Genomic DNA, 24,020 nt, shown 5'->3' with positions numbered 1-24,020 from the left:
GGGAGGGCTGTGCTTGACGGTTCCTGTGTCGGTCTATGAGGGCCCAGCGCCCTGACCCTCCTGCCTAGGTTTCTGCTTTTTTTCTCTGTCTTTGGCCAGTTGGGGGAGGGAGTAGAGGCCTGGTGAGCAGCATGGCCCAGAGCAAGAGGCACGTGTATAACCGGGTAAGTGGCCCTAATCTGGGATGGGCCCTGGGAGGGCTGCTGGAAAAGGCCTGGGTGTCTATGGACATCATTGCTGTGGGGGCTGGGAGATAGGCTGGAACTCAGCTGGAGGCACCCACAGACTGTTTCTAAGGAGCCCTTGAAGCCTGATGGTGGCAGACTGCACAGGCTTACCTAGAGTGGGGCCCTAATGGTTACTGGCAAGGCCTAACCTCTGACTCTACCTAGTACCCAGGTTAGGGGTTCCTGAGGGGGACCAGACTACCTTGGAGACTCAGAATATGGTTGATGGGTCAGAAAGGCCTTAAAGTGAGGCCCTTCTTTAGAACTGCTTTGTTGTTTGTCACTTGCTTTCTCTTTCTTCTGTCTCAGATTGAATCTGTACCCACTGTTGTGTCCTCCTGATTCTGAGAGGCTTGTTGGGAGGTGCGGGGAGTCTCTGAGTTTGAGTCTGCCTTGATGTTACTGGCAGTTTCCTTTGTTATGAGATACACCTTGTTGTCCTAGGTGTAAGTCGGGGTCCTGAATCCCTTGGGAGCTCTGTCCCTGTCTTCCTGGATAAGCTCTCTGGGGAAGGGAGTTAGAGAGTGACAGGCTGGGAAGTATCCTGATTCTTCTTGGATTCTGGCAGGGCTGTGTTCTGAAGCCAAGTGGTGGGTATCAGAAGAGAGCCCCGTGGAATCTTCAGGACTTTGGTGTAATTTCTTGCCTCGTGATATCTTTTGTTACAAGGCACCTGGTTCATGGAGCTGCTATTGCTAAAAATGGCTTAGGTGTGATTTTCTTCTAAACCATAGGCCAATTTGGGACCTAATTTAATGTTGTGTCTTGTCATCACGGGTATGTCAGAAGCTGAGAGCTTCCCAAGGACAGTATTTTAGTCTATTTCTTTGCTTTGCCCATCTGTGCCCATAAATCCATTTGAACCACTAGGCAGAGTCTGAACACAGAATGAGGGACAAATTTGAGGTACATTATTTACTTGGCCTATATTTTTCTTTTCATAACAAGATAGCATGGGGAAAGGATCTCCAGAGCTTGGGGTAGAGAGTAGACAACAGGATGCAGGCCATGAAGAAGGAAGTTGGATGGTTGAATGGGTTGCAGGTGAGGCATCAGAAGTTTCATAGTGGGTATGTGGATGGGAGTGAGAGGAATTAGATCAGGAAGAAGTGGTGATGACCTGGGGTCCTGAAAAGAGACACAGTTATGTGCCTCTGAAGGGGAGAGACCTGAGAGAGCCATTTGAATTCCAGAAGTGATGGAAGTGGAGAGGGAAGCAGGCTTCTATAGGGTCACCCACTCAACTCGGGCTCCTGAGTCAGGGCATTGGTTATAGGGAGCCTGGTCTAAACTGAGTGATTTGCTTGAGCTTAATTCCACTGTGCAGGGGCAGTGCTCTTGAGAAAGTAATCATGTGGTGACATTCACAGATCTATCAATGAATTCTGATTTTATAAATTTTAAATATAAACTAAAAATTCTAGCAGATTCCAGAAGAATTTGGCTAACTTTTAGACATATCACTGACATTTTCAGAAGGGAAGTTTGGGGGCTAACCTCACCCCGAGAATGGAGCTCAAGAAAAAATTGTTTGTTGTTGTTGCTGTTTGTTTATTTTTAGTCCAGGATCTTGGCTGGGGCATTTCTTATGCATTAGGATGCCACCTTGGTCTGAGGCCTCTAACTCTGTGTGTGCCTTTTTTTTCAGACGCCCAGTGGCAGCAGGATGAGTGCAGAGGCAAGTGCCCGGCCTCTGCGGGTAGGATCCCGTGTGGAGGTGATTGGAAAAGGCCACAGAGGCACTGTGGCCTATGTTGGAGCCACACTCTTTGCCACTGGCAAATGGGTAGGCGTTATCCTGGATGAAGCAAAGGGCAAAAATGATGGAACTGTCCAAGGAAGGAAGTATTTCACTTGTGATGAAGGACATGGCATTTTTGTGCGGCAATCCCAGGTACTCCATCTGTGTGTGTGTGTGTGTGTGTGCGCGCGCAACATATATCTGTTGCATGTGCACTTGGTGTGGGCATAAGCCTCTGTTGGGAGAATGGGAGGTAACAGTGGAGGGAAGATTGGTGATCCGTCCTTAGGAAACTTGCCCTATACTATGGCTTGTTTGGGGACTGGGGAGGGGCCCATATTACAGTCATTCTTGGTCTGACTGTATTGAGTCTTCTGTGGTTTCAGATCCAGGTATTTGAAGATGGAGCAGATACTACTTCCCCAGAGACTCCTGATTCTTCTGCATCAAAAGTCCTCAAAAGAGGTAACAACCACCCACTTAAGCTGCCTCCTCATATCCAGAAGTCCCAGCTCTTTTCCTCTTTAACAAGGGGCCATAGTGAAAACTGAAATTTTTCCATCACTACCATATTTCCTTGTTATATCTCCCCCTACCCCACCATGATATTCTCTGACCCAGCTCTATATACAAACACATGCTTTGTTTCTGTTTGCTTTCTACAGAGGGAGCTGAGACAGCTGCAAAGACTAGCAAACTGGTGAGTGGTTTGGGGGTGTGAGTAGAGAGTAGTATAGAGAAAGAGGGAGGGAGGGAGACCCAATCCCAGGCAGGTAGAAGCAATAGGTGAATTAGAATTGCAGCTTTCTAGTCTCTTCAACCTCCCTGGGAAGGAAGCTTTGTGGGTATGGGTTGCTACATTTGAGCTGGAGTAAAAGTGATAGCAGGGGAAAACTATTAGGTTCCAGAAGTACAGAGTCAAATGGAATTGAGCTAGTGGCGATAGAAAGGACAGATCTGACCTGTAGTGTAGCTAATTTTCTACCTTTTGGTACCCAGAGATGCCAAGATCTAAAGCATTTCAGAGTAGGATAAGGTAGAAGATAGAGGGAGAAGGAGTTGTCCTATTTATAAGAGGTAGTAAAGTGCCAGGTCCTCTGCCATTTACTTTCAGCTATGGACAGAAGGGTCATTCCTAGCTCCCCTCTGCCATTCTGCAGAGTGTTGTGGGTCCACCCACCTCTCTATGGAGTGGAACTCTAGCTTCTCTAGGACAGGGTGTGCATATCCTGGAAGCTGATCCTTGAGGGAACCCCTCTTCTCACCTAAGGCTTGATGTTGATCTGAGTCCACCTACCCCTTGCCTGTGTGTGCCTGATTGGTATTAATGCCTATTCCCAGAATGTCTGGCCAGCTAGCACAATGTGATGTCTATTCTCTAACTTTGCCCTTTCCTACTCCTCATGCAGCGGGGACTGAAGCCTAAGAAGGTGGTGTGTTTACTGTTTGTGCCTGAGTGGGTGGGGGCCATGAGCCCACTCTCCTGCTGTCCTGCATGTCCTTGGGCTGCTGCATGCATGTGTGTGTAACCTTGAGGCTGGGATGGCCAGAGGAAATGGCAGCCTTGGCTTCCAGAGTTCCTTTGAGGGGTGCAAGGACATCAGGCTCAGCATCTGGGCCCAAGCAAACATTCATTAGGGATGATTTCTCACTGCCCCAGAGTCCTAGTTAGAAATTCTGAGCATTTGACTTTAAATAATAGCAGCATGAAATAGTTTATTGGCTTACAGTAGGTTCTTAGCCAAATTCAGGGGTGGTAGGAGGATAGATTGGAAGAATAGGGCTGGGAAAAGTACCAGATAAATAGTTGTGCAAGGGAATGGGATTGTAGAGAATAGAGCACAGGAAGAGCAGTTGGAAAGCCTAGTCTTTATGGACCTTCCCTCTGATGTGTTGTGCCATGAATACCGACCCCAATCTGCCCCATCAATCTTTCTCTGTCTCTTCCTTCCTCTGGGGTGTGCCTAAAGCCCCACCCCTTGCAGGAGCTGAACTGTGTAACTTCTTTCCCCTCCACCATTTTTTTTTTTTCCCCTCCACCAATTTTTAAACACTTAAATTGATGCCATGACCTCTTCCTCACACCAGCTCCTGCCTTGGGCCTGTGCCCAAGCTATGACCTGCACGTGCCTGAGCTGTATATACTGTGCTGGATATAAAATGCTGTGATTTCCTTGTCACCAAACTGCCTCAGGCCTTTCTGATATTGCATGGAGCACTACTAGATCAAGGCAGTGGGAAAGGAAAGGAAAACATCTCCTTTCTGACTCCTGGTGGGTGATGGGTCTTCGCTTTGGAGTCTTGCTATGGTGGAGACCACATACTGGTACTTGTTTTGGGTCCTGGGTCCTGACTTCAGGTGGAAATGGGGATGTAAGGAAAATAATGTTTTAAAGGATGCTGGACCCATACTAGGATCAGAGAGACTTGGCTTTGTCCCTTGGTTATTGTCTCCTGATTGGGGGACCATTTTACCTCAGTCCCCTAAATAGAGAAGGGCATGAAACTGAGATCTAAGGAAGATTCTGGCTGTAACCTAACATGACCCTGGCAAGGGGCTAAGCATTGCCAAATCCTGGGAAGATGTGGCAAAGCCTTACCTAGACAGCTTGTACTAGGCTATAGTACCTTCTTTCCTCATAGTGGAAGGTATCAATCAAATAGTTGTGTGCCTCTTCTGTCTCCCACCCCACTCCCAGTCATCAGCCTCAGTGGTTCTCTCAAGGCAGGTTACTTAGTCAGGGTCCTTGCTTTCACTGCATGTGAAAGAACTAGAGATAGAACAAAAAAGTGCTTTAAGCGGGAGGAGAGAGGAGAACACAGATGCTTTCACAAAATATCTAACCTTTCTGGAAAGCCCTTCAGAGAAAGGCTTTAACCTGACTACAACCAAGGGACCATTGGAAAGGAGCCCAACACTGTCATTAGAGCTGCTGCTGCCCATATGGAATGTCACCTAGAGCTCTTTAATCATTCTATGTGCTCCTCAGAGCTTAAGACCAGTTCTGGAGGAGTGCTCTAGGTGTGTGTTCCTGGGAAACAAGGGTGTTGCCAGTGTGTATAAGAGAAGTAGACTCAATGGAGTAGTCAGGGGAGCAGAGTGCAATTTTGAGAGACTCATGGAGAAGGGAGGACCTCTGTCCCTGCCCACTGATGCCCTGGCTCCATAAAGTGCCATTTCTGGTATGGCCTCTGGCTTAGCGTTTTGGAGTAAGCCCTCTGGGGTGGAAGAGGGAGGGAAGGGCGGAGCCAGAACCTGTTCTTTGGGAGAAGCAGCAAGGCAGGCTCTGCGCAGGACTGTGTCCAGTCATGAGGAGAAGGCGGAGCCTGCAGGGCCCCGGGTGGTTGCTAGGTGACGGTGAAAAAGTGGCTCCACCCCCATGGAGCAGAGGAGGGTGGGTGCATGACGTCAGGTGGAGCTGGTGCTGCGGCCACTGAGGCTGCCATCAGCCTAAGCTGGCGAACTGGGCCAGGCGCTGCTCTGGTGCCTGCTGGAGCCTGGTTGTCCTACTGCGCACCTTCAGGGGCCTCTGTGTCTCAGCAGCAGCCATTTGGAGGCTAGGAAGCTGCCGGCTGGGGAAGCTAAGGCTGCATTGTTGGGATTTGATGCACTAATCTCCTGTCTCCGCCGCCTTTCCCTCTGTTCGGTCTCTTTCCCTCCCTCCCTCCCTCCCTTCGTCTGTCCTTCCTCCCTGTGTTTGTCTATCCTCCTCTGTCCCTCCTTCTCTTTCCTCTCCTTGCTTTCTTTGGTTTTCTGCAATGATGAGACAGGCACCGACAGCCCGAAAGGTACTCTTGCTTGCTCTGGTCCTGCTACCGGGTTGCCAGGGTGATGATGGCAGCAGGCAGCTGGGGTGGGGGTGGCGGCTGATTGACTTCATCTGTCTACCTGGTTGGGGGAGGAGGGTGAAGAAGAGGGAGGCAGAGGTGAGGTGTGTGTCACCACCGGGCCCCACCCCTGGGCATTTGCTTCTTACCCTGCCTGCTTTTGGCACTGACAGTCTGTGTTCCAGGCCTTGTACCCAGTGGCCTCACAGGCTTGGGCTTCATGTAGCCTCTACTACAAACAAGCTTTGGGAGAGTTTCCTGTGGTAGAAGCTAGAGAAGCAGACCCAGGTGTCTTGGTGCCTACTTACCTTCTCAGCCTTTGCTAGAATGACTCTTGGTTATTCTCCCAGTATCTCCTCTCCCGCAGGGTTTGTTTCAGGGGGCTTTAACAGGGCAGAATGGGGGCCTAGAATAGTTTTTGACCCACAGCTTTGGAAGCTTAGTCCAGGGTAAGAGGGGTAGGGATAGGTTCCTTGGGTTCAGAGTCTCTTGGAAACAGGGCCCAAGCCAAATGTTACCTTCTTTGCCACAGCAATGAGACGCTGAACAGCAAGAATACCCATTGGTGTTAATCACCCATTTACAACTTTGCAATAGCCCAAAGGGTTTCTGGATTTGGTTTAGGACAATAGTTTCCCTGTGCTGCTGCCTACCCCCACCTTTCTCTGTGCAGCTGGGTGGGGTTACTTTGCTGAGCTCTGGGCTTCTGCTAATGCAATATTCATAGTCCTGACACCTGAGCCCTCTGCCTTAGGGACATGGACTGCTGCAGGGTCTGGTCCTGGGGAGAGGGGGAGGGAAGACAGCAATGTTGTTCAGCCTTAGAGATCTGATCTCTTACTTTTGAGATTATATCACTCTTGTCATAGTGTGTGTATGGCGGTTGGGTTCCTAGGGAGTCCTCCACAGAGTCTATCAGTTGAAGAAAGAGCCTGACCTGGGAAAGTCCTTGCAGTAATATTTGGGCGGGGCTTCTGACTCTGGGCTGGAGTGGGAGAGATTGTGCACAGAAGGACTAGTCTCTGGAGACCTTCTCACCAGCTACTGCCTTTGGTCTCCTGTGGCTCAGCCTAGGACACAGGGACCTCTGGGATTTCCAGGGTGTCTGAAGGGGTGAGGCCTGCAAGGGTTGGGCAAAACTGGGAGCAGGAACCAAGAGGAATAGGAATTTTGGGTTTCTGGAATTTCTATGATTCACTGGAGGGAGAAGGGGATGGGATGGGGGTGGTGGCTAACTGTAGCCCCATTCCTGTTACTTTTCTGCTCTCATTGCTGTCACTTTGCTGTCTGTCTTTCTGCCATTATCCTTTCTTTCCTGACCACTTCTCTGGCTCCTGTTGCCTGTCCAGACCACAACTCGGCGGCCCAAGGTGAGAACAAATAGGCCTCCATGCAAGCCAATGCTGAGTGTGCACAAATGTTTCAGGCATGTGCATGTTTGTGGGCATGTGTACTAGCAAGTGAATTTTGATCACAATGTATCATGGGTTCTCTTTGAGGGGGGAGAAGGGCCTGGGGTTGGTGATAGGCCTCCCCTGGGAAAATGACTTCCAGCTCTTAGAAGGTACTCTGAGCCAGAAAATTGAGTACAAAGGAGAAGTGAAGGGGTTGTGGTTAATCAGGACAGGCTTTCTTTAATAAGGTAACTTTGGCCAGTTTTGAGGGGAGGGATCAGAAGAGAAGTGAAGAACTTGACAGTATAAAATGTCGGAGGAAGGAGATGTGTCTCTGAAAGCCTTTGATCGGGAGTGTTTGTGGTAGCATGTGGTTTCTGAGTATCATCCCACTAGGGGAAGTTTGGGGAGAGTACTGGGAAGGCTTGTCTGTTTCTCGGCTTGGGGCTTCAGGATGGCTCCTGAGTTTTCTGCCCTTACAGGGACTTGGGTAATGTTATCTGATCAGAACCCATTTGTCTTAGAGGATTACAGAGGGTTAGCTTATGTACTTTATTTCAAGGAGGAATCTAGGGCTATAATTTTCACCTTGGTTCTTTTACTTGTAGGCTATCCTGGCATAGACCAAGGGAGTGCAATTTAGCTTGACTTCTAAAGAGTTGGGAGGTCCTAAGAAGGGTAGAGAGCCTGAAACCCCCACTTTTAGCCCAGCCCTCTCTGGGAACATGAATATCAGAACAAATTCTAATCTGTTCTTTCTCTCTGGGAATGACATTGAGGCACCCCCACCTTGGGGAAATTGGGCACAGACCCAGAGCAAGGATGGGACTGGAGTATTCAGAAATTGCTAGAATGATCCCAAGTGGGTCACAGAGGAGAGTTCTAGGGAGTAAGAGCTACTGCTATAAAGGGTAGTGCCAGAGCTGGGAGGAATGTGGGGTTAGTGCCAAAGGAGGAACCTTATAATCTCATGTTTTCCCCCATCCTTTCCTCCCTCCTTCCTCCCTCTGTCCATTGTCAATGTTGCTTTCTGACTGTGTCGTTTTCCCTATCCCCTTCACTGTGTCTCTGTTCTCATTGTGCTTTCATACTCTGTCTTTTCCCTTCTTTGTCTCCAAACCTTGCCATATTCTCACATGCTGTCTCTCTCCCTTTCACTGCCCCCATCCTCTGTTCTCTTTCTGGCCTGCCACTGCTCTCTCTGAATAGCCCACTCGCCCAGCCAGTACTGGGGTGGCTGGGGCCAGTAGCTCTTTGGGCCCCTCTGGCTCAGCATCAGCAGGTGAGCTGAGCAGCAGTGAGCCCAGCACCCCGGCTCAGACTCCACTGGCAGCACCCATCATCCCCACACCAGCCCTCACCTCTCCTGGAGCAGCTCCCCCACTTCCTTCCCCATCCAAGGTAAGGACTAGCATTGGGGTAAAGGAGAATCAAGATACCAAGGGGTCTGTGATTCCTGGCTGGGTCTTAGAAATTTCCTGGGGTTGGGGAAGACCTAGCTTGGATCAGAAAGAGTGGGAACATAGTGTATGAGGTATCTTGTTATTGCCAAGAAGCTATCTTTTCCTTTCTTTTCGATTTTCTTTCTTTCCTTTTTTTTGGGGGTGGGGGGAGGCAGGAATTGAAATTGAACACAGGTCCTTGTACATATAAGGCAAGCAGTCTATCACAGAAGTATATCCCATCCTCCTGCCCTTTCTTCACACTTTTCTGGTATGTATAGTACCATGGTTTTCTGTCCAATGCTTGTATGCCACTTGCTTTTGACTCTGGGATTAGGGTTATGTTTGCACACATTTTCATCTTCTCTGTTCCAGCTCAGTCTCAGGGGAGGCAGGGTGGGCTGTGTATAGATAGCAGTACCTTTTCTTGGCAGGAGGAAGAGGGATTGAGGGCCCAGGTACGGGACCTGGAGGAGAAACTGGAGACCCTGCGGCTAAAGCGGGCAGAAGACAAGGCAAAGCTGAAAGAACTGGAGAAACATAAGATCCAGCTGGAGCAGGTGCAGGAATGGAAGAGCAAAATGCAGGAGCAGCAGGCAGACTTGCAGCGGCGCCTCAAGGAGGCACGGAAGGTGGGAATCAGGATGGAGGGGATGGCTGGGGAGGCTGAGGGACCCAAGGAGGTGAATTAGAAACAGGACTGGAACTACAACCTGGAGTACCTTGTGAGAAAGAACAACATAGGGCATTTGTTTCCTCCTGCCCCCACCTCCCTTTCCCCCTCCTTAGGAAGCCAAGGAGGCACTAGAGGCAAAGGAACGCTATATGGAGGAAATGGCCGACACTGCTGATGCCATTGAGATGGCCACTCTGGACAAGGAAATGGCTGAAGAACGGGCTGAGTCCCTGCAGCAGGAGGTTGAAGCACTGAAGGAACGTGTGGATGAGCTCACCACGGACTTGGAGATACTAAAGGCTGAGATTGAAGAAAAGGGTAAGGAGATACTAAAGGCTGAAATTGAAGAAAAAGGGTAAGGTGCCAGGAGCTGCGGGGCCCAAGTAGTGGGGTGAGACTGGGCCTGAACATATTAATGATCTTCCCCAGGCTCAGATGGGGCTGCATCCAGTTACCAGCTCAAACAGCTTGAGGAACAAAATGCCCGCCTAAAGGATGCCCTGGTGAGGTAGGCTTCTCAATTCTTGGCTCTGGCCTTCACTCTCCTGCCTCTGACTGTGTTAAAGCACCTCTTGCAGGTCACTCTGACACATGTTCTCCTCTCTTTCCTACAGGATGCGGGATCTTTCTTCCTCAGAGAAGCAGGAACATGTGAAGCTCCAGAAGCTCATGGAAAAGAAAAACCAAGAGCTGGAGATTGTGCGGCAACAGCGAGAGCGCCTGCAGGAGGAGCTGAGCCAGGCAGAGAGCACCATTGATGAGCTCAAGGAGCAGGTCTGTGAAACCCAGCCCTTGCCCAGAATCCCCTTACCTTATTCTTCTGTTGCCAATTCCCCTTTCTAGTCACCTTCCAATAGTGATTTTCCTGGCCCCTTCCCCATAACACAGGTGGATGCTGCTCTGGGTGCTGAGGAGATGGTGGAGATGCTGACTGATCGGAACCTGAATCTGGAAGAGAAAGTGCGGGAGTTGAGGGAGACTGTAGGGGACTTGGTAAGAGAAGAGCAGATTCCTGACCCTGATGGAGGGTATTTGTAAGGGACTTGCTGAGAGAGAGATTGACACATGACCCCTGACCTTTGAACAGGGTGTGTGTGGTAAGATGACCTGTCCTGGACCTTCTACTCTAACCCTGTTTTTGCTTTCCCCCAACTACTTATTGTATTCCAGGAAGCAATGAATGAGATGAATGATGAGCTCCAGGAGAATGCACGAGAGACAGAACTAGAGCTGCGGGAGCAGCTGGACATGGCAGGTGCCCGGGTTCGTGAGGCCCAGAAGCGTGTAGAGGCAGCCCAGGAAACAGTTGCAGACTACCAACAAACCATCAAAAAATATCGCCAACTGACTGCTCACCTACAGGTGCCTGCCTAAGTCTTGTTCTCCTACCATCACCCTAGGTTACCTTGACCCCACTGTCCCTCACTCTTTCTGCTCCTAGGATGTGAATCGGGAACTGACAAACCAGCAGGAAGCATCTGTAGAGAGACAGCAGCAGCCACCTCCTGAGACTTTTGACTTCAAAATCAAGTTTGCTGAGACTAAAGCCCATGCCAAGGTCAGGAAAGTGGGTGGCTTGAGAGCCAGGTGTTAGGGAGCCCAGCCTAGGCATGACTGTGGGCTAGCCTGGTTTGGGCTTTGTGCTTCAGAATCCTGGGGGAGCGGGGTTCCTTGTGTGGTTGTTTAAAAGACTACTGGCTTGGGCTTAACTTAAATAAGCAAGGGACCTGGTAAAGCAAGGTTTAATGATTTTTAGACTCTAGATGAGAGTCCAACTCCCTGTCTATTTCACAGGCAATTGAAATGGAGTTGAGACAGATGGAGGTCGCCCAGGCCAATCGGCACATGTCTCTGCTGACAGCCTTCATGCCTGACAGCTTCCTTCGGCCAGGTGGGGACCATGACTGCGTTCTGGTGCTGCTTCTCATGCCTCGTCTCATTTGTAAGGTATGGCCAGTTAGTCATATGTACAATAAAAATCTTTTGGACTTGCTAAGAGCCAAGCATTGAGGATGCCAAGTTCAGATAGCAAAAATGTAACACAGACAACAAAGTCACAGGTGAACATATACAGTTGATCTCCTTATCTTTAGATTCCGCATCTGTGAACTCAAACAACTGCAGATAAAAAATATTTGGGAAAAAAATTGCATCTGTACTGTACATGTACAGACTTTTTTTCTTCTCATTATTCCCTGAAAAATACAATATAAAAACTATTTACATAGAATTGACATTGCATTACGTGTTGTAAATAATCTAGAGATGATTTGAAGTATAGAGGAGGATGCACATAGATTAGATGCAAATACTGTCCCATTTGATGAGAGAGATTTAAGCATCCGTGGATTATTGTATTTGTGGAGAGTTTTAAAGCCAATCCCCTATAGATACAAAGGATGGATATATTATAGATTCTCTGTTATGAAGGAGAGGTAGGGTATTTGAGAAAGCACAGTTGAGGATCTGATTTAGATGAGGCAGTTGTGACTGAGGGGATAACATTTAAGCTGAGAGCCAGAGGTGGCTAGGAGCTAAAGAGGGGGATAATTGGCAGGATAGCATTTTAGGTGGAAAGAGATCAGGAGCAGCAGCTTTAAGTCAGCTTGGTCCCACTGCCCGTTAATTCTTATATCCTAAAATCCTCACAAGCACCAATATTCACATCATTATCCTCTCCCCAGTGAGACTTCCAGCCTATTTAAGAACTAGTTCTGCTCTCCTATGTGTGTCCATGCTCCCCACATAGTTCTTAAGCTGTATCCTGTATTCCTGAGTGTGTGTTCTCCATCCCCTGCTCTGAGTTCCAGGTCCTTGGTCTTCTTCCCATAGGCAGAGCTGATCCGGAAGCAGGCCCAGGAGAAGTTTGAACTAAGTGAGAATTGTTCAGAGCGGCCTGGGCTTCGAGGAGCTGCAGGTGAGCAGCTCAGCTTTGCTGCTGGACTGGTATATTCGCTGAGTCTGCTGCAGGCTACACTACACCGATATGAACAGTAAGTGGCTCCTGATTCCTGTTCCAGGACCATGGGTCCAGGAATGGCAGGAACTGAGATTGCTTGGAAGACTTTGGCCTCACAGAGCCCTTCTCTGGTCTCTAGTGCCCTCTCTCAGTGCAACGTGGATGTGTATAAGAAGGTGGGCAGCCTCTATCCTGAGATGAGTGCCCATGAGCGCTCCTTAGATTTCCTCATTGAACTGCTGCACAAGGATCAGCTGGATGAGACTGTCAATGTGGAGCCTCTCACAAAGGCCATCAAGTACTACCAGGTCTGTAGAAAATATGCAGGCTTGGGGCAGGAGGGAGGGAAGCTTTCTCTGGATGGGAACCCTTGCCAGTGTATTCAGGGTTATATGTCCCAGGCTGGCTGCTTAGGGTTCAATTTGCTCTTAGTTGAACTTGCTTTATGATGCAGCTGCCTGAGGGTTTTGAATTCTCCTACCTCTTGAGACTTCTATAATGACCAGGGCTCAAATAATAGTTTGGGAAGAACTTCCCCAACTTTCACTTGTTAAAGGCTATCTCTGTCATCTTTCCCTAGCACCTGTACAGCATCCATCTTGCCGAACAGCCCGAGGAAAGTACCATGCAGCTGGCTGACCACATTAAGGTGAAATGTGTGGGTCAGTGGTTCAGCCTTCTATAGGGCTCAGAAGTGGAGAATCAGATCAAGAGATCAGGCCCCAGTGGGTGTCAAATAAGATTGGGGCAAGGTCACCAAAGCCAGATCAGGGAAGACAGAGGACTCACTTATGTATGGGGGTCATTAGAGGATGGGGGCTTCCTAGAGATGATGATGGGGCAAAGAACTCCTGTTAAAGCTGATAACCACCTGTTTCTCTCCTCACAGTTTACGCAGAGTGCCCTGGACTGTATGAGCGTGGAGGTGGGGAGGCTGCGTGCCTTCTTGCAGGTGAGGACACATCTAGATCTGTGTGAGCTCTTGTTCTTAGTCCCTACTGCTTCACCTCTAGTCCTAAGGCTTACCTGGTTTTCCATCCGTTTCCTGTTTCCCATGTAGTGTGGACAGGAGGCTACAGATATTGCCCTTTTGCTCCGGGACCTGGAAACATCATGCAGTGATATCCGCCAATTCTGCAAGAAGATCCGAAGGCGTATGCCAGGGACGGATGCTCCTGGGATCCCCGCAGCACTGGCCTTTGGACCACAGGTTTAGGGCTGCAAGTGGGGAAGGGAAAGAAACTGAAAAAAAAAACATGTTAAGATTGACCTGGTTAGGGCACAGAACTGAGGTAGCTAGAAACTGATGCTGGACTTAGGGTGGGCTCTTGACTCTAACTTTTCACACAGGTATCTGACACACTCCTAGACTGCAGAAAACACTTGACATGGGTGGTGGCTGTACTGCAAGAGGTGGCAGCTGCTGCCGCCCAGCTCATTGCCCCACTGGCAGAAAATGAGGGGCTGCCCGTGGCTGCACTGGAGGAGTTGGCTTTCAAAGCAAGCGAGCAGGTTGGCCTGGATGGCAGGGCAGAAGGGGATGGGGAGTTAGTGGCCAGTGTGGGGCTTTCACTCCTGCCCTTGGCTCCTGCAGATCTATGGGAGCCCCTCCAGCAGCCCCTATGAGTGTCTGCGCCAGTCGTGTAACATCCTCATCAGCACCATGAACAAGCTGGCCACAGCCATGCAGGAGGGGGAGTATGATGCAGAGCGGCCCCCCAGCAAGGTGAGTGGAGGTTTCTTTGGAGGAGCTGCAGTGCAGAGGAGCACAACTTGCAGAGCTGCCGCTGGTTGTGGGAGGGCAGGGAGGTAGGAGAAAGGCATCTGAAGAATAATATCCTGCCTAGAAGGCAAGAAGATTTCCCCTGTGACTGGATCACTCTGAAAGAAGCATACTGGTGCCTTCCTCTCAGTGCTCTACCCTCTGACCCACCCAATCCTTTAGCCTCCTCCAGTTGAACTGCGGGCTGCAGCTCTTCGTGCTGAGATCACAGATGCTGAAGGCCTGGGTTTGAAGCTTGAAGATCGAGAGACAGTTATCAAGGAATTGAAGAAATCACTCAAGATTAAGGTGAGGGTAGAGTATGCTCAGAGTTTTGGGGCTAGGAAGTATAATGGCACTCAAGGCAACTGCAAATATTGAGACTGAGATCAGGACTGAGAAGGCTTGGAGGTTATGGGGGAGAAATGGGGGCTTGCGGTCAGGTAGCCATCAGGGAGCTTTCTGTCTCATGGTCTAATCTGGGTGCCAGGGCCGTGGGGTGCATGTTAGGGAACTTGAACCTCTCTGATTTTCCAGGGAGAGGAGCTGAGTGAAGCCAATGTGCGGCTGAGCCTCCTGGAGAAGAAGTTGGACAGTGCTGCCAAGGATGCAGACGAGCGCATTGAAAAAGTTCAGACTCGGCTGGAGGAGACTCAGGCACTCCTGCGGAAGAAGGAGAAGTCAGGCACCTTCCCTGGGGTCCTGTTTCCTCCAACCTTTCCTTCTGCTTGAGACTCTGTCCCTAACCCTTTCCTCTTTCCTTCCTAATGAGACTTTACCCATTTTCCTTCTCCACTCCATCTCCATCATATCACTCCAACCTAAACCTGTGCTTGCCTGTGCCTCCTTTTCCCTGGCTCCTCACTAGCAGGGCTACCCCAAGGACTTTTCAGGACTGAAAAATCATGTGGGGACATGGGGAAGGGACACTACCCAAACCCAGATTCTCTTTCACAGAGAGTTTGAGGAAACGATGGATGCACTCCAGGCTGACATCGACCAGCTGGAGGCAGAGAAGGCAGAGCTAAAGCAACGGCTGAATAGCCAGTCTAAGCGCACAATTGAGGGGCTCCGGGGGCCCCCTCCTTCAGGCATTGCTACCCTGGTCTCTGGCATTGCTGGCGGTAAGTACAGTGGGATAGGCAGAAATCACACAGAGGAAACTGACTGTCCTCTCTCTTATCTTTGGCCTCCATTTGACACGTGTCCCCTTTCTCCTGAGTGTTCATCCAGGAATGTGCTTGCCTAGTTAGAAACTAAGTTTTTTCTTTTCTTAAAGATACCTGCAAAGTGTCTGTGATCAAAGTAGGACATTAGCAAGTGACATTCAGAATAATAAAAACAGTTGGACTCTAGTATCTGTCCCTTTTGGATATACTGTTTGGTATTTCTGTCCCAGCCCTATATTCAAGAAGCTGCACTCTTCCCTCCTAGGGCATCTGCCCTTGCCTGATGCTTGCTTTTTATTTTCTCTGTTTGGGTGCTGTTTCCCCACTGAGCTCATGTGGTTTCATTTTATGTTGGTTATCTCTTCCATTGTGTATTTCTCCAAAGTTTGCTTGTACTTTTGTTCTGACTTTTGTCTACCCACTCAGTAATGTCAGGGGTCCCTATCTGGAGGTTTTTCAGGCTTCTAGGCCTAGTCTTCTCAGTTTCCTAGGTAGGGAGGTGACTGCTGCCATCTTGGTTCTCACCTAACCTATTGTTATTTTCATTCCCCCTTCAGTTTCTTTCTTTTCTTTTTTTTTAATTTTCTATTTTATTTATTTATTTGCAGTGCTGGGAGTCTAACCCAGGTCCTCATGCATGCTAGGCAACAGCAATTTAGGAATAATTTTAACAAAGGAGTATAAAGCATTGTTAAAAGATATTAGAGAAGATATAAATAACAACCCAAGTTCGTGGATCAAAAGACTTAATATTGTTAAGGTGGAAATGCCCTCCAAATTGGTTAATAGACTGAATATAATCTATATCAAAAATATAGGTGTATTGACAAAATTATCTTGAAATTTAAATGGTACATGTATTCATATGACAATACACAGGGCCTTTATGATATTTTATTTCTTCAACTGGATAGCAGGTATATAGGTGTTTGTATTTGCAGTTTCTTACTTACCTTTTTCACCTAGAGAGGGCAATCTTCTTGTCTTGGAATTAAACCATCAGGTCTTCTAAACTTTTCCTGTTCTCCTATCTTGTCAGCTGACCTCACCTAGGGTCTTGATCTTATCAAAGTCCTTGTCACTGATGCCTCATGATTTTGGTAGATGACCAAGTACCTTGTGACATTAGACTCCTGTGATACAGATAGTTCCATGTTCTTTGTGGGGAGTCTTCAGAATTATCACCTTGTATTATTTTGGCATAGGCTCTTTAAGCAAACACTGGTTCAGAATTAGTGAAATTTACCAACAAAAAAAAAAAAATGGAATTTTTACCTCAGAGCAATAGGGAAACCTGAGGTGCAAGGGAATGTACTCACAACCTTAATCTAAGCTTTGCTGCTGGAGATCACTAAGGATGCAGAGCTTTGGGGTCTCTGGAGCATTTCCCATGCTGTTTTTGGAGATGGATTATGGGGCAGGGAGGCAAGAACAGTTTCATGCCCCATGTGTTTTCTCCTGGACATTCACTTTTCCATTCTTCTCACACATTGCACCCTCACTGATGGCCTCGGGCCCCTGAGCTTTCTTTTACACATATCTACTCTTACTCCAAGAAGAGGGGCAGGGTCTTATATAGAAAGTAAGGTCATCAGGAAAAGGGTTTTCCTGCAGGTCATGTCCAGGATTCCTCTGGTATGTCCTCTAAGCCCCCAAATTACCTAATTCTTCTCTCCTCTTTTCCTGCTCCCCCATGGGCTATCCTGAACACAGAAGAACAGCAGCGAGGTAGAACCTACTGTGGCTGGCGGGAATTGGGGCTGGTGGGAACTGGGTAAGGCTTCCCCTTGTAGACAGCCAGGACTGGAGGTGGGAAGGAATGAGGAAAGGGGAAGAGCAGGGATGGGGCCCAGTTTTTAGCCCTTTCTACTTGGGGCTGAGAACATTTGTTATGGTATCCACAGGGGTCGTTCCTGGACAAGCTCCAGGGTCCTTGCCAGGCCCGGGGCTGGTGAAGGACTCACCCCTACTACTTCAGCAGATCTCTGCCATGAGGCTGCACATCTCTCAGCTCCAGCATGAGAACAGTATCCTCAAGGTGAGAAACACAGGGAGGACTATGGTAGAGAGTGGACCATACCCTCCCATTGTTGATGGATGGCAGAGGCTTTTCTGGCACCTCTCAACACTGCCACTGTTTTTGTCCCCACAGGGAGCCCAGATGAAGGCATCCTTGGCAGCCTTACCCCCTCTGCATGTTGCAAAGCTTTCCCTTCCCCCCCATGAGGGCCCTGGCGGTGAGATAGCAGCTGGTGCATTGTACCGTAAGACCAGCCAGCTGCTGGAGACCTTAAATCAGCTGAGCACGCGCACTCATGTAGTAGATATCACTCGCACCAGCCCTGGTATGTACTACTGACCCCTCAGATGAATAACATGCCCGTCTCCTTATCCCCGGGGATTTAGCCCTAGCCGAGGCAGTCCCTGAACAGTAGAGGGTCTTCCATCTGTGACCTTTGGCTTTAGTGTTCAGTTTTCCTGATTCACCCATTTTAAGTGCCAGTTCCATGAAAGGGTCCAGTACCTACACTCCTGACCCTTAATCCAGACCACTTGCCTGTCTGATTCTAGGTGGGCTTAACTAGCTTTCCCTTCCTATAGCTGCCAAGAGCCCATCAGCCCAGCTTATGGAACAAGTGGCTCAGCTCAAGTCCTTGAGTGACACCATTGAAAAACTCAAGGTCAGTTCATACCCTGCCCTTCTCTACCCTATGGCACTCATTCAGAGCTTTCATTGGTAGAGCCAGGTGCTTCTGGAGTTCCTCTTGGCCCAGCCTTGCATTAGATGGCACATTGGGAAGAACGTAGAAGGGAATACAGTTTCTTGCCTTGAAACTGTCAGAAGATAAATATTCCTTCCTTCCTTCCTCCATCCCTCTCCCCCCCCCCCCCCCCCCCCCCCCGGGGCCTTGTGCATGCAAGGCAAGCACTATACCAACTGAACTATATCCCCAGCCCCAGAAGATTTATCAACAGAATGCACGAGTTAGGATCATTTTTAGGGTGTGTGACTCTGTCTGCAGTTTCAGTCAGAACTGAGATCGTTGTAGGGTAGATTGGTTGGGCATGGCTTCTCAGAGGCAGTGGAAACTGAATTGGGTCTTAAAAGATGAGGATCTATAAAGGAAGGAGAGATGTTGGAGTGGGGATAGGGTTGGAGGTGAAAGCCGAAGTATTGTGATAGAGAGGACTGGACTTCTGCTCCCCTGGTATTGGTGTCTCAGAAACCAGGAAGTCTTAAGTAATCCTGTGGAGGGTCCCTAAATAAACCCTTGTTTTCCCTCCCCCAGGATGAGGTCCTCAAGGAAACAGTATCTCAGCGTCCTGGAGCCACAGTCCCCACTGACTTTGCCACCTTCCCTTCAACAGCTTTCCTCAGGGTAAGGGGGGAGCAAGGGATGGAGGGTGGCATAGTGTGGAGGGCTCAAGAATCTGAAGAGACCTAGAATCTTAGGTCCAACACCGTGTTTTATCTGGCAAGTCCAAATCTTACTTGTAAGAGACAAAAATGCTTGCAGTACTTCCAAAAATTCTAATGTTTTAGATGCAGATATCACCTCCCTTGATTTTTTTGGTGGAGGGGAATTGGGTATTGATCCCAGGGGCACTCAACAACTGAGCCACATCCCCAGTCCTATTTTGTATTATATTTAGAGACAGGGTCTCGCTAAGTTGCTGAGGCTGGCTTTGAATTTGTGATCCTCCTGCCTCAGCCTCTTGAGCCACTGGGATTATATAGGCATGCACCACCAGCCCTCCCTTGACTTTTTTTTAAAAAAATCTTTTTTTATAGTAGTAGATGGATAGCATGCCTTTATTTAATTTTAATTTTTTAAAATGTGGTGCTGAGGATCGAATCCAGTGCCTCACACATGCTAGGCAAGTGCTCTGCCACTGAGCTGCAGCCCCAGCCCTCTCCCTTCACTTTTGATAACAGTAGGAACTCAAAACCCCCTTGTCAGACTATGTACCCCCATTCTAATTTGAAAATTTTGGTCACCATGGCCTAAAAGCTCAAGGCTTCAGTCTCCCAAGGGTTGTATTGGTGTCAATACTCAGGGACCCCTTCAGGGACCCGTAGTTTAAGTGAACCCCTGATCTTGGGTCCTATTCCTCTCACCAAGGCCAAGGAAGAACAGCAAGATGACACAGTCTACATGGGCAAAGTGACCTTCTCGTGTGCAGCTGGCCTCGGACAGCGACACCGGCTGGTGCTGACCCAGGAGCAGCTGCACCAGCTTCACAGTCGCCTCATCTCCTAAGCACTTCTTCCCCTGCCCCCCTCAACCTTCAACCCTCCTGGTACCGCTCTGCCCAATGCACAGCCACCTCAGCCAACCCCCAGGTAGAACCATGTGGGTTCAGCTCTTCCTGCCCCCTTCAGCTTCGCTCCCATCATGTCAACGCCCTGCTCTTGCTCCTTAACCTGGGTTTCCCCATTCCCATCCCTGGTCTTTTCCATAATTTGCTGTTCAGCTGCTCCCTCTTTCCTGAGGGGCCTCAGGGCATGTGGGGGGTAGGCTGAGACCCCACCACCAAAGGTTGAGTGAGGTCCCCCTGATTGAGGACTTCACCCCTTGATTAAAGCAACTTGTGCTTCATTGCTTTCTGTGTGGTGTTGAGAGTGGGACTTGGGCTATTTGGCTCAAAGTAGGAATGAAGGAAAGGAATGCTGAAGAAGCTTCAACTGTGTCACATTTGAGGGCCCCTTTCTGTGGTGATCAGTAGAATGCTGTGTCCCTCAAATGCATGTGCAGTAAATTACTTTGAGCAAGATGAAAGAGTTAAATTTAGGGCTAGGCACTTAAGTTCATTTAGAGTTTTTTAAATTGTGGTTATGTAACTCTGCTAGCCCTGCTCTGCTTCTTGGAGCTTCTACTGCTATTCAGTCCAATTTCTGGACTGGAATATGATGTGATCACCACCCTAGCCAACTTTCTCATAGGGAACATTTATATACTAAATAAGGGGCAACTAAAGCAACAGACCAGTAAGAAAGGATGGACATTCAAAAGGTACTGCCAACCCTATTACAAATTAGTATCAGTTAGGAAGCTGCTTTAAAATTTTTACCAGATTTTTGGGTCTTGACTCAGACTTGCTAAAATACCTCAACGGTTGGGACCCATTGGGCCTGTGAGTAGCACTCCAGTGTTTTAGAGCTTAGTCTTGGTGTAGTTAGCTGGCTGATTGCTTGATACTCCTTTTTTTTTTAATATTTATTTTTAGTTGTCAATACTTTTTATTTATTTATTTTTATGTGGTGCTGAGGATCAAACCCAGGGCCTTGCACGTGCTAGGTGAGTGCTCTACTGCTGAGCCACAACCCCAGCCCTGCTTGATACTCTTTTGATTGCCCATGTAGAAAAAAGGAATCTAACCCAAGCACCCAAAGGAAGATGGAGAAAGAGACCTTTGCTTCATTGGAGCAGTCCAGCTGGGCCAGGCTCTCCACTGTGCTGCTCCTCTTGAGGGCACCAGGCATACTGGAGGAGGGGCCCTTCATGGTGAGAGCCCAGGAGCTCATTCTCAAATAGAGCATATGGGAAAGTCAGTGGTTGTGGCATTTGAATACCTGCTCTGTGCCTCTAGCCTTTCGTAATGATTTTCCTCAGTACTCAAGTATGATTCATCACTAGTGCCATTCTAGATGCATAAGATTTAATGTGGTGCATACAAGGGATGCCTTAAAATGTTGGGGCTTAATTCCCACAGAACTGGTTGACAAGGGTTGCTGTGTCTTGGTACCAGATAGTCTTCACTCATATTTCCAAATTTGGCTTCTCTGGTGCTAAGGAAATTGCAGATCACACTGTCCTTTTCCTGAGATTGGATTGTATTCCTGTCCTTTCTACCCAAAGTGGTGGCCTGGCTTCTGGTTGGTGGTTAAGACACCAAGGGCCAAAGGACAACTTCTGGTGGCACCTTCAGAACAGGACTTTTTTCTTCATCCTTTTCCGTTGGTGGTAGTTTCTTACCATCATACTACTTTCCTGAGTCCAAAACTCATGCACTGAGTTGTCTGAATGCTGGCTACCTCCCTTGGAGCAATCCACAAGTATCTGTCTCAAAGGCAACATGCCCAAACTGAAATCCTCTGTGTCCTGGATGTGGCAAGCCACAAACTCTTTGTTTACTCTCTTTAGTTAATTTCATTATCAGCCCTGTTCAGTTTTTCCTTAATTACTGGCTCTCAAGTCTGTCTACCTTTTCCCATTGCTTCTAACTCTGTATAGAATATATTGCTTTGGGTAACCTAATTTCCATTGCCTCTTTTGAGCCAGTGCCAGTAGGGTCTTTCCAAAATGCAAACTGGTTTGTGTGATTCCCTGTTTTAAATCTTGAAATGAACCCTCCAACTACATTTTAAAGCTTATATAAAATCCTGATATTCTTTCTCTAAACATCTATAATTTAAAATTTAACTTAACTACAATGGCACACAAGGCTATCAGGGATTTGCGTCCTGCCCACCTCTTGAGCCTTTCATGGGGCTACTTCTCTAAATATGCCTGATGGTTCAGTTTTAGTGAACCCCTACAGTTTCCATGCCACTCTATGCCCTCTCAGGCCTATTCTTATGAAATGAGAGGAGAATGCCACATACTTCCCTCCTCTCCTCTGTATCTCTACCTTCCAGGCCCCATTCTTCAGCTGAAGACTCATTCATTTTTTGAGATAGCTCTAGTGTGGCAACCTCAGGAAATCTCCAATCCCTGTGGCTTGTTAGGTATCCTCTTCTAAGGTAGTAAATAAACTAAACCTTTATTCCAGTATGCTTGGGCTCAGTTGCTTTATGACCTGGTAGGGTTTCTAATCTAATCCCACAGGGTTGTTGTGATGGCTAAATGAGTAATACATGCAAGCATCAAGCACTGTGCCTGGCACACAGTAGGATTGCTTTCCTTCAGTACCTACTCCTGTAAGCATCTGTTTCTATTGTTATTGTTAGGTAACTCCTCTAAATCCCTCTTCAGACTGCTTGAAAATTGCAATAGAGTGTCTTCCTTCTCTGCATCCCCCCAAACACAGGAGAAGGCCACATGTTTGAGGAGTAGGTGAGTTTTATTTTGGTCATGAGTTTGAGGTGCCTGTAGGAATGTTCAAGTGGAGATATCCATTTGGCAGTTGAATCCAATTAGGTGAAGCTCAGCCGAGAAGTCCAAATTGGAGATAAAGTTTGGAGAGCCAGTTGGGAGCATGTCAGTGGTTGAAGGAATAGTTTGGAAGTAGTCACTGCTATAATTCAGGTTACTTAGAAAACTGAACCGGAGTCAGGCATGATGGCACATGCCTGTAATCCTAGCAGCTTGGGAGGCTGAGGCAAGAGGATTGCAAGTTGAAAGCCAGCCTCAGCAACTTAGCAAGGCCCTATTTTCAAAATAAAGAGGACTGGGGATGTGACTCAAGAGAGTAAGCACCCCTGGTTTTAAACCTGGTACTAGAAAAAGAAAACTGAACCAGAGGTAAAGTTTAAATGCCAGTACTTTATTGGAAGGTGCAATCAAAGAGTGAGAGTGAAAGGAAAGGAGGAGGAAAAAAAATCAAAGTTTGTAGTGAATTGACTGCTGCTTCACAAAGACACAGCTGGCCACTTGCCCATGTGAGATGTCTCTGTGTAGACCATATACAAATCCTGTGCTTGGGGTTGATGGATTATAGAGAAGTTGCCTGCTCTCCTTGCCTGTCCTTCACTACTTAAACATTGCCCTGAGGGGTGTCAGCTCCTTCTCACTTCCCAGGATTGTGTGCAACATGGCATTTCACCCAAGACCTGAATGGCTGAGGGGAACAGAATGTGAGCAGGAGCCTGCAGGAGTTAATGAGGGCAGAGCACACAGCTGGAGCCTAGGATTCAGATAAGCCTGAGAGAAGCCAAAGTGACAAATCAGCTGAGGAAAGTGAAAAGAGGAAGGTGGAATCCTTGGCAACCTTGAGAAGTAAGGAGCCCACAGCACAGCCTAAAGGAGCATCCACCAGGAGCAGAGGACCCCTGGAGAAAATGCGAGAAGGCCAAAGGGGATGAGAGATTTAGGAGCTCAGAGAGCAAATGAACCCTGGGAAGTGGCCACTGTCATTCACAGATGTCTGGTAAACTGGCAGAGCAGTCTCCCTGAGATAGAGGGAGCAGAAGCGGTGATAATGATGAGAAAGGGAAGAGGAGCTTACCTGTACTGCTGTGTCCCAGGTGGCATTGAGTAAGTGGGAGTTGGTAACTAGAATGTGATGGAGGAGAGGACTGGCAAAGAGCTCTTTGTACCAAGGATGGAACATAGCATGGTAGTAGCCACTTTTGATCTATCCAAAACCAGAACTGCTTTGTCACAGAACCAAAGATTGACTGGAAGTTGGCAGGATGAGGTATGGTTATTCTCAACTCTATCCTGGGAGCCTCTCTCTTTTGGGGGATCTATGGCCTATTGCCAGGGCCAACATCACCTACACCAACTTGGAGGCAGCTTTGTGAAGTAAGAATAGGGCTAATATCCCAACTTTTCATTTGGGGAAGTTGTTTACTCTCAGACTCAATTTCTCTATCTGTAATACAAGAGCAGTAGAACCTTCCTTAGTTGTTATTAACTTCTCAGGTAATCTTTAGGGGGAAGATTAAATTAGAGTATGCTTGATACAGGTGCTCAATAAAAAAAGGATACCTGGGAGATATTAAATTAGAGGAAAGAAATACAAGCAGCCACATTCCCAAGATGTACATGTGACGTAGATAAATCATATTTTGAACCTGAAAGCATAGGTAGTCCTGTTACCCCAACTTTCAGATGTTTTTATCGGTGGTTACTATTTTATTTTCTACCACGTTGGCA

General features: G+C 48.1%; 1 protein-coding gene across 10 annotated transcripts in view; it reads left to right on the top strand.

Annotated features, from left to right (window-relative positions):
* Positions 1-19,799, top strand: part of Dctn1 (dynactin subunit 1) — a 30,613-nt gene extending 10,814 nt beyond the window's left edge. For 5 of the 10 annotated variants that reach the window (XM_071601743.1, XM_027943774.2, XM_027943775.2 and 2 more), the window contains exons 2-30: positions 1,876-2,121; positions 2,355-2,433; positions 2,634-2,668; positions 7,146-7,166; positions 8,400-8,591; positions 9,067-9,264; positions 9,422-9,626; positions 9,738-9,816; positions 9,923-10,082; positions 10,197-10,301; positions 10,479-10,670; positions 10,750-10,866; positions 11,103-11,255; positions 12,141-12,301; positions 12,407-12,575; positions 12,848-12,916; positions 13,157-13,219; positions 13,328-13,477; positions 13,618-13,779; positions 13,862-13,993; positions 14,213-14,338; positions 14,567-14,709; positions 14,987-15,153; positions 16,912-16,926; positions 17,103-17,236; positions 17,351-17,543; positions 17,800-17,879; positions 18,489-18,578; positions 19,323-19,799. In XM_071601743.1, the coding sequence (XP_071457844.1) occupies positions 1,894-2,121; positions 2,355-2,433; positions 2,634-2,668; positions 7,146-7,166; positions 8,400-8,591; positions 9,067-9,264; positions 9,422-9,626; positions 9,738-9,816; positions 9,923-10,082; positions 10,197-10,301; positions 10,479-10,670; positions 10,750-10,866; positions 11,103-11,255; positions 12,141-12,301; positions 12,407-12,575; positions 12,848-12,916; positions 13,157-13,219; positions 13,328-13,477; positions 13,618-13,779; positions 13,862-13,993; positions 14,213-14,338; positions 14,567-14,709; positions 14,987-15,153; positions 16,912-16,926; positions 17,103-17,236; positions 17,351-17,543; positions 17,800-17,879; positions 18,489-18,578; positions 19,323-19,460 (3,756 nt within the window). In that variant the 5' untranslated portion in view covers positions 1,876-1,893 and the 3' untranslated portion in view covers positions 19,461-19,799. Of the gene's footprint in view, positions 1-116; positions 165-1,875; positions 2,122-2,354; positions 2,434-2,633; positions 2,669-7,145; positions 7,167-8,399; positions 8,592-9,066; positions 9,265-9,421; positions 9,627-9,737; positions 9,817-9,922; positions 10,083-10,196; positions 10,302-10,478; positions 10,671-10,749; positions 10,867-11,102; positions 11,256-12,140; positions 12,302-12,406; positions 12,576-12,847; positions 12,917-13,156; positions 13,220-13,327; positions 13,478-13,617; positions 13,780-13,861; positions 13,994-14,212; positions 14,339-14,566; positions 14,710-14,986; positions 15,154-16,911; positions 16,927-17,102; positions 17,237-17,350; positions 17,544-17,799; positions 17,880-18,488; positions 18,579-19,322 lie in introns of those variants that run through there. The other 5 variants (XM_071601739.1, XM_071601740.1, XM_027943773.2 and 2 more) reach the window with 5 other exon arrangements.
* The last annotated feature ends 4,221 nt before the right edge of the window (positions 19,800-24,020 follow it).

The sequence above is a fragment of the Marmota flaviventris genome, chromosome 14, assembly GCF_047511675.1.
Source record: "Marmota flaviventris isolate mMarFla1 chromosome 14, mMarFla1.hap1, whole genome shotgun sequence".
In the NCBI taxonomy this organism is placed as follows: Eukaryota; Metazoa; Chordata; class Mammalia; order Rodentia; family Sciuridae; genus Marmota; species Marmota flaviventris.
The sequence above is the reverse complement of the archived record's forward strand: the minus strand, read 5'-3'. Positions and strand labels throughout refer to the sequence as shown.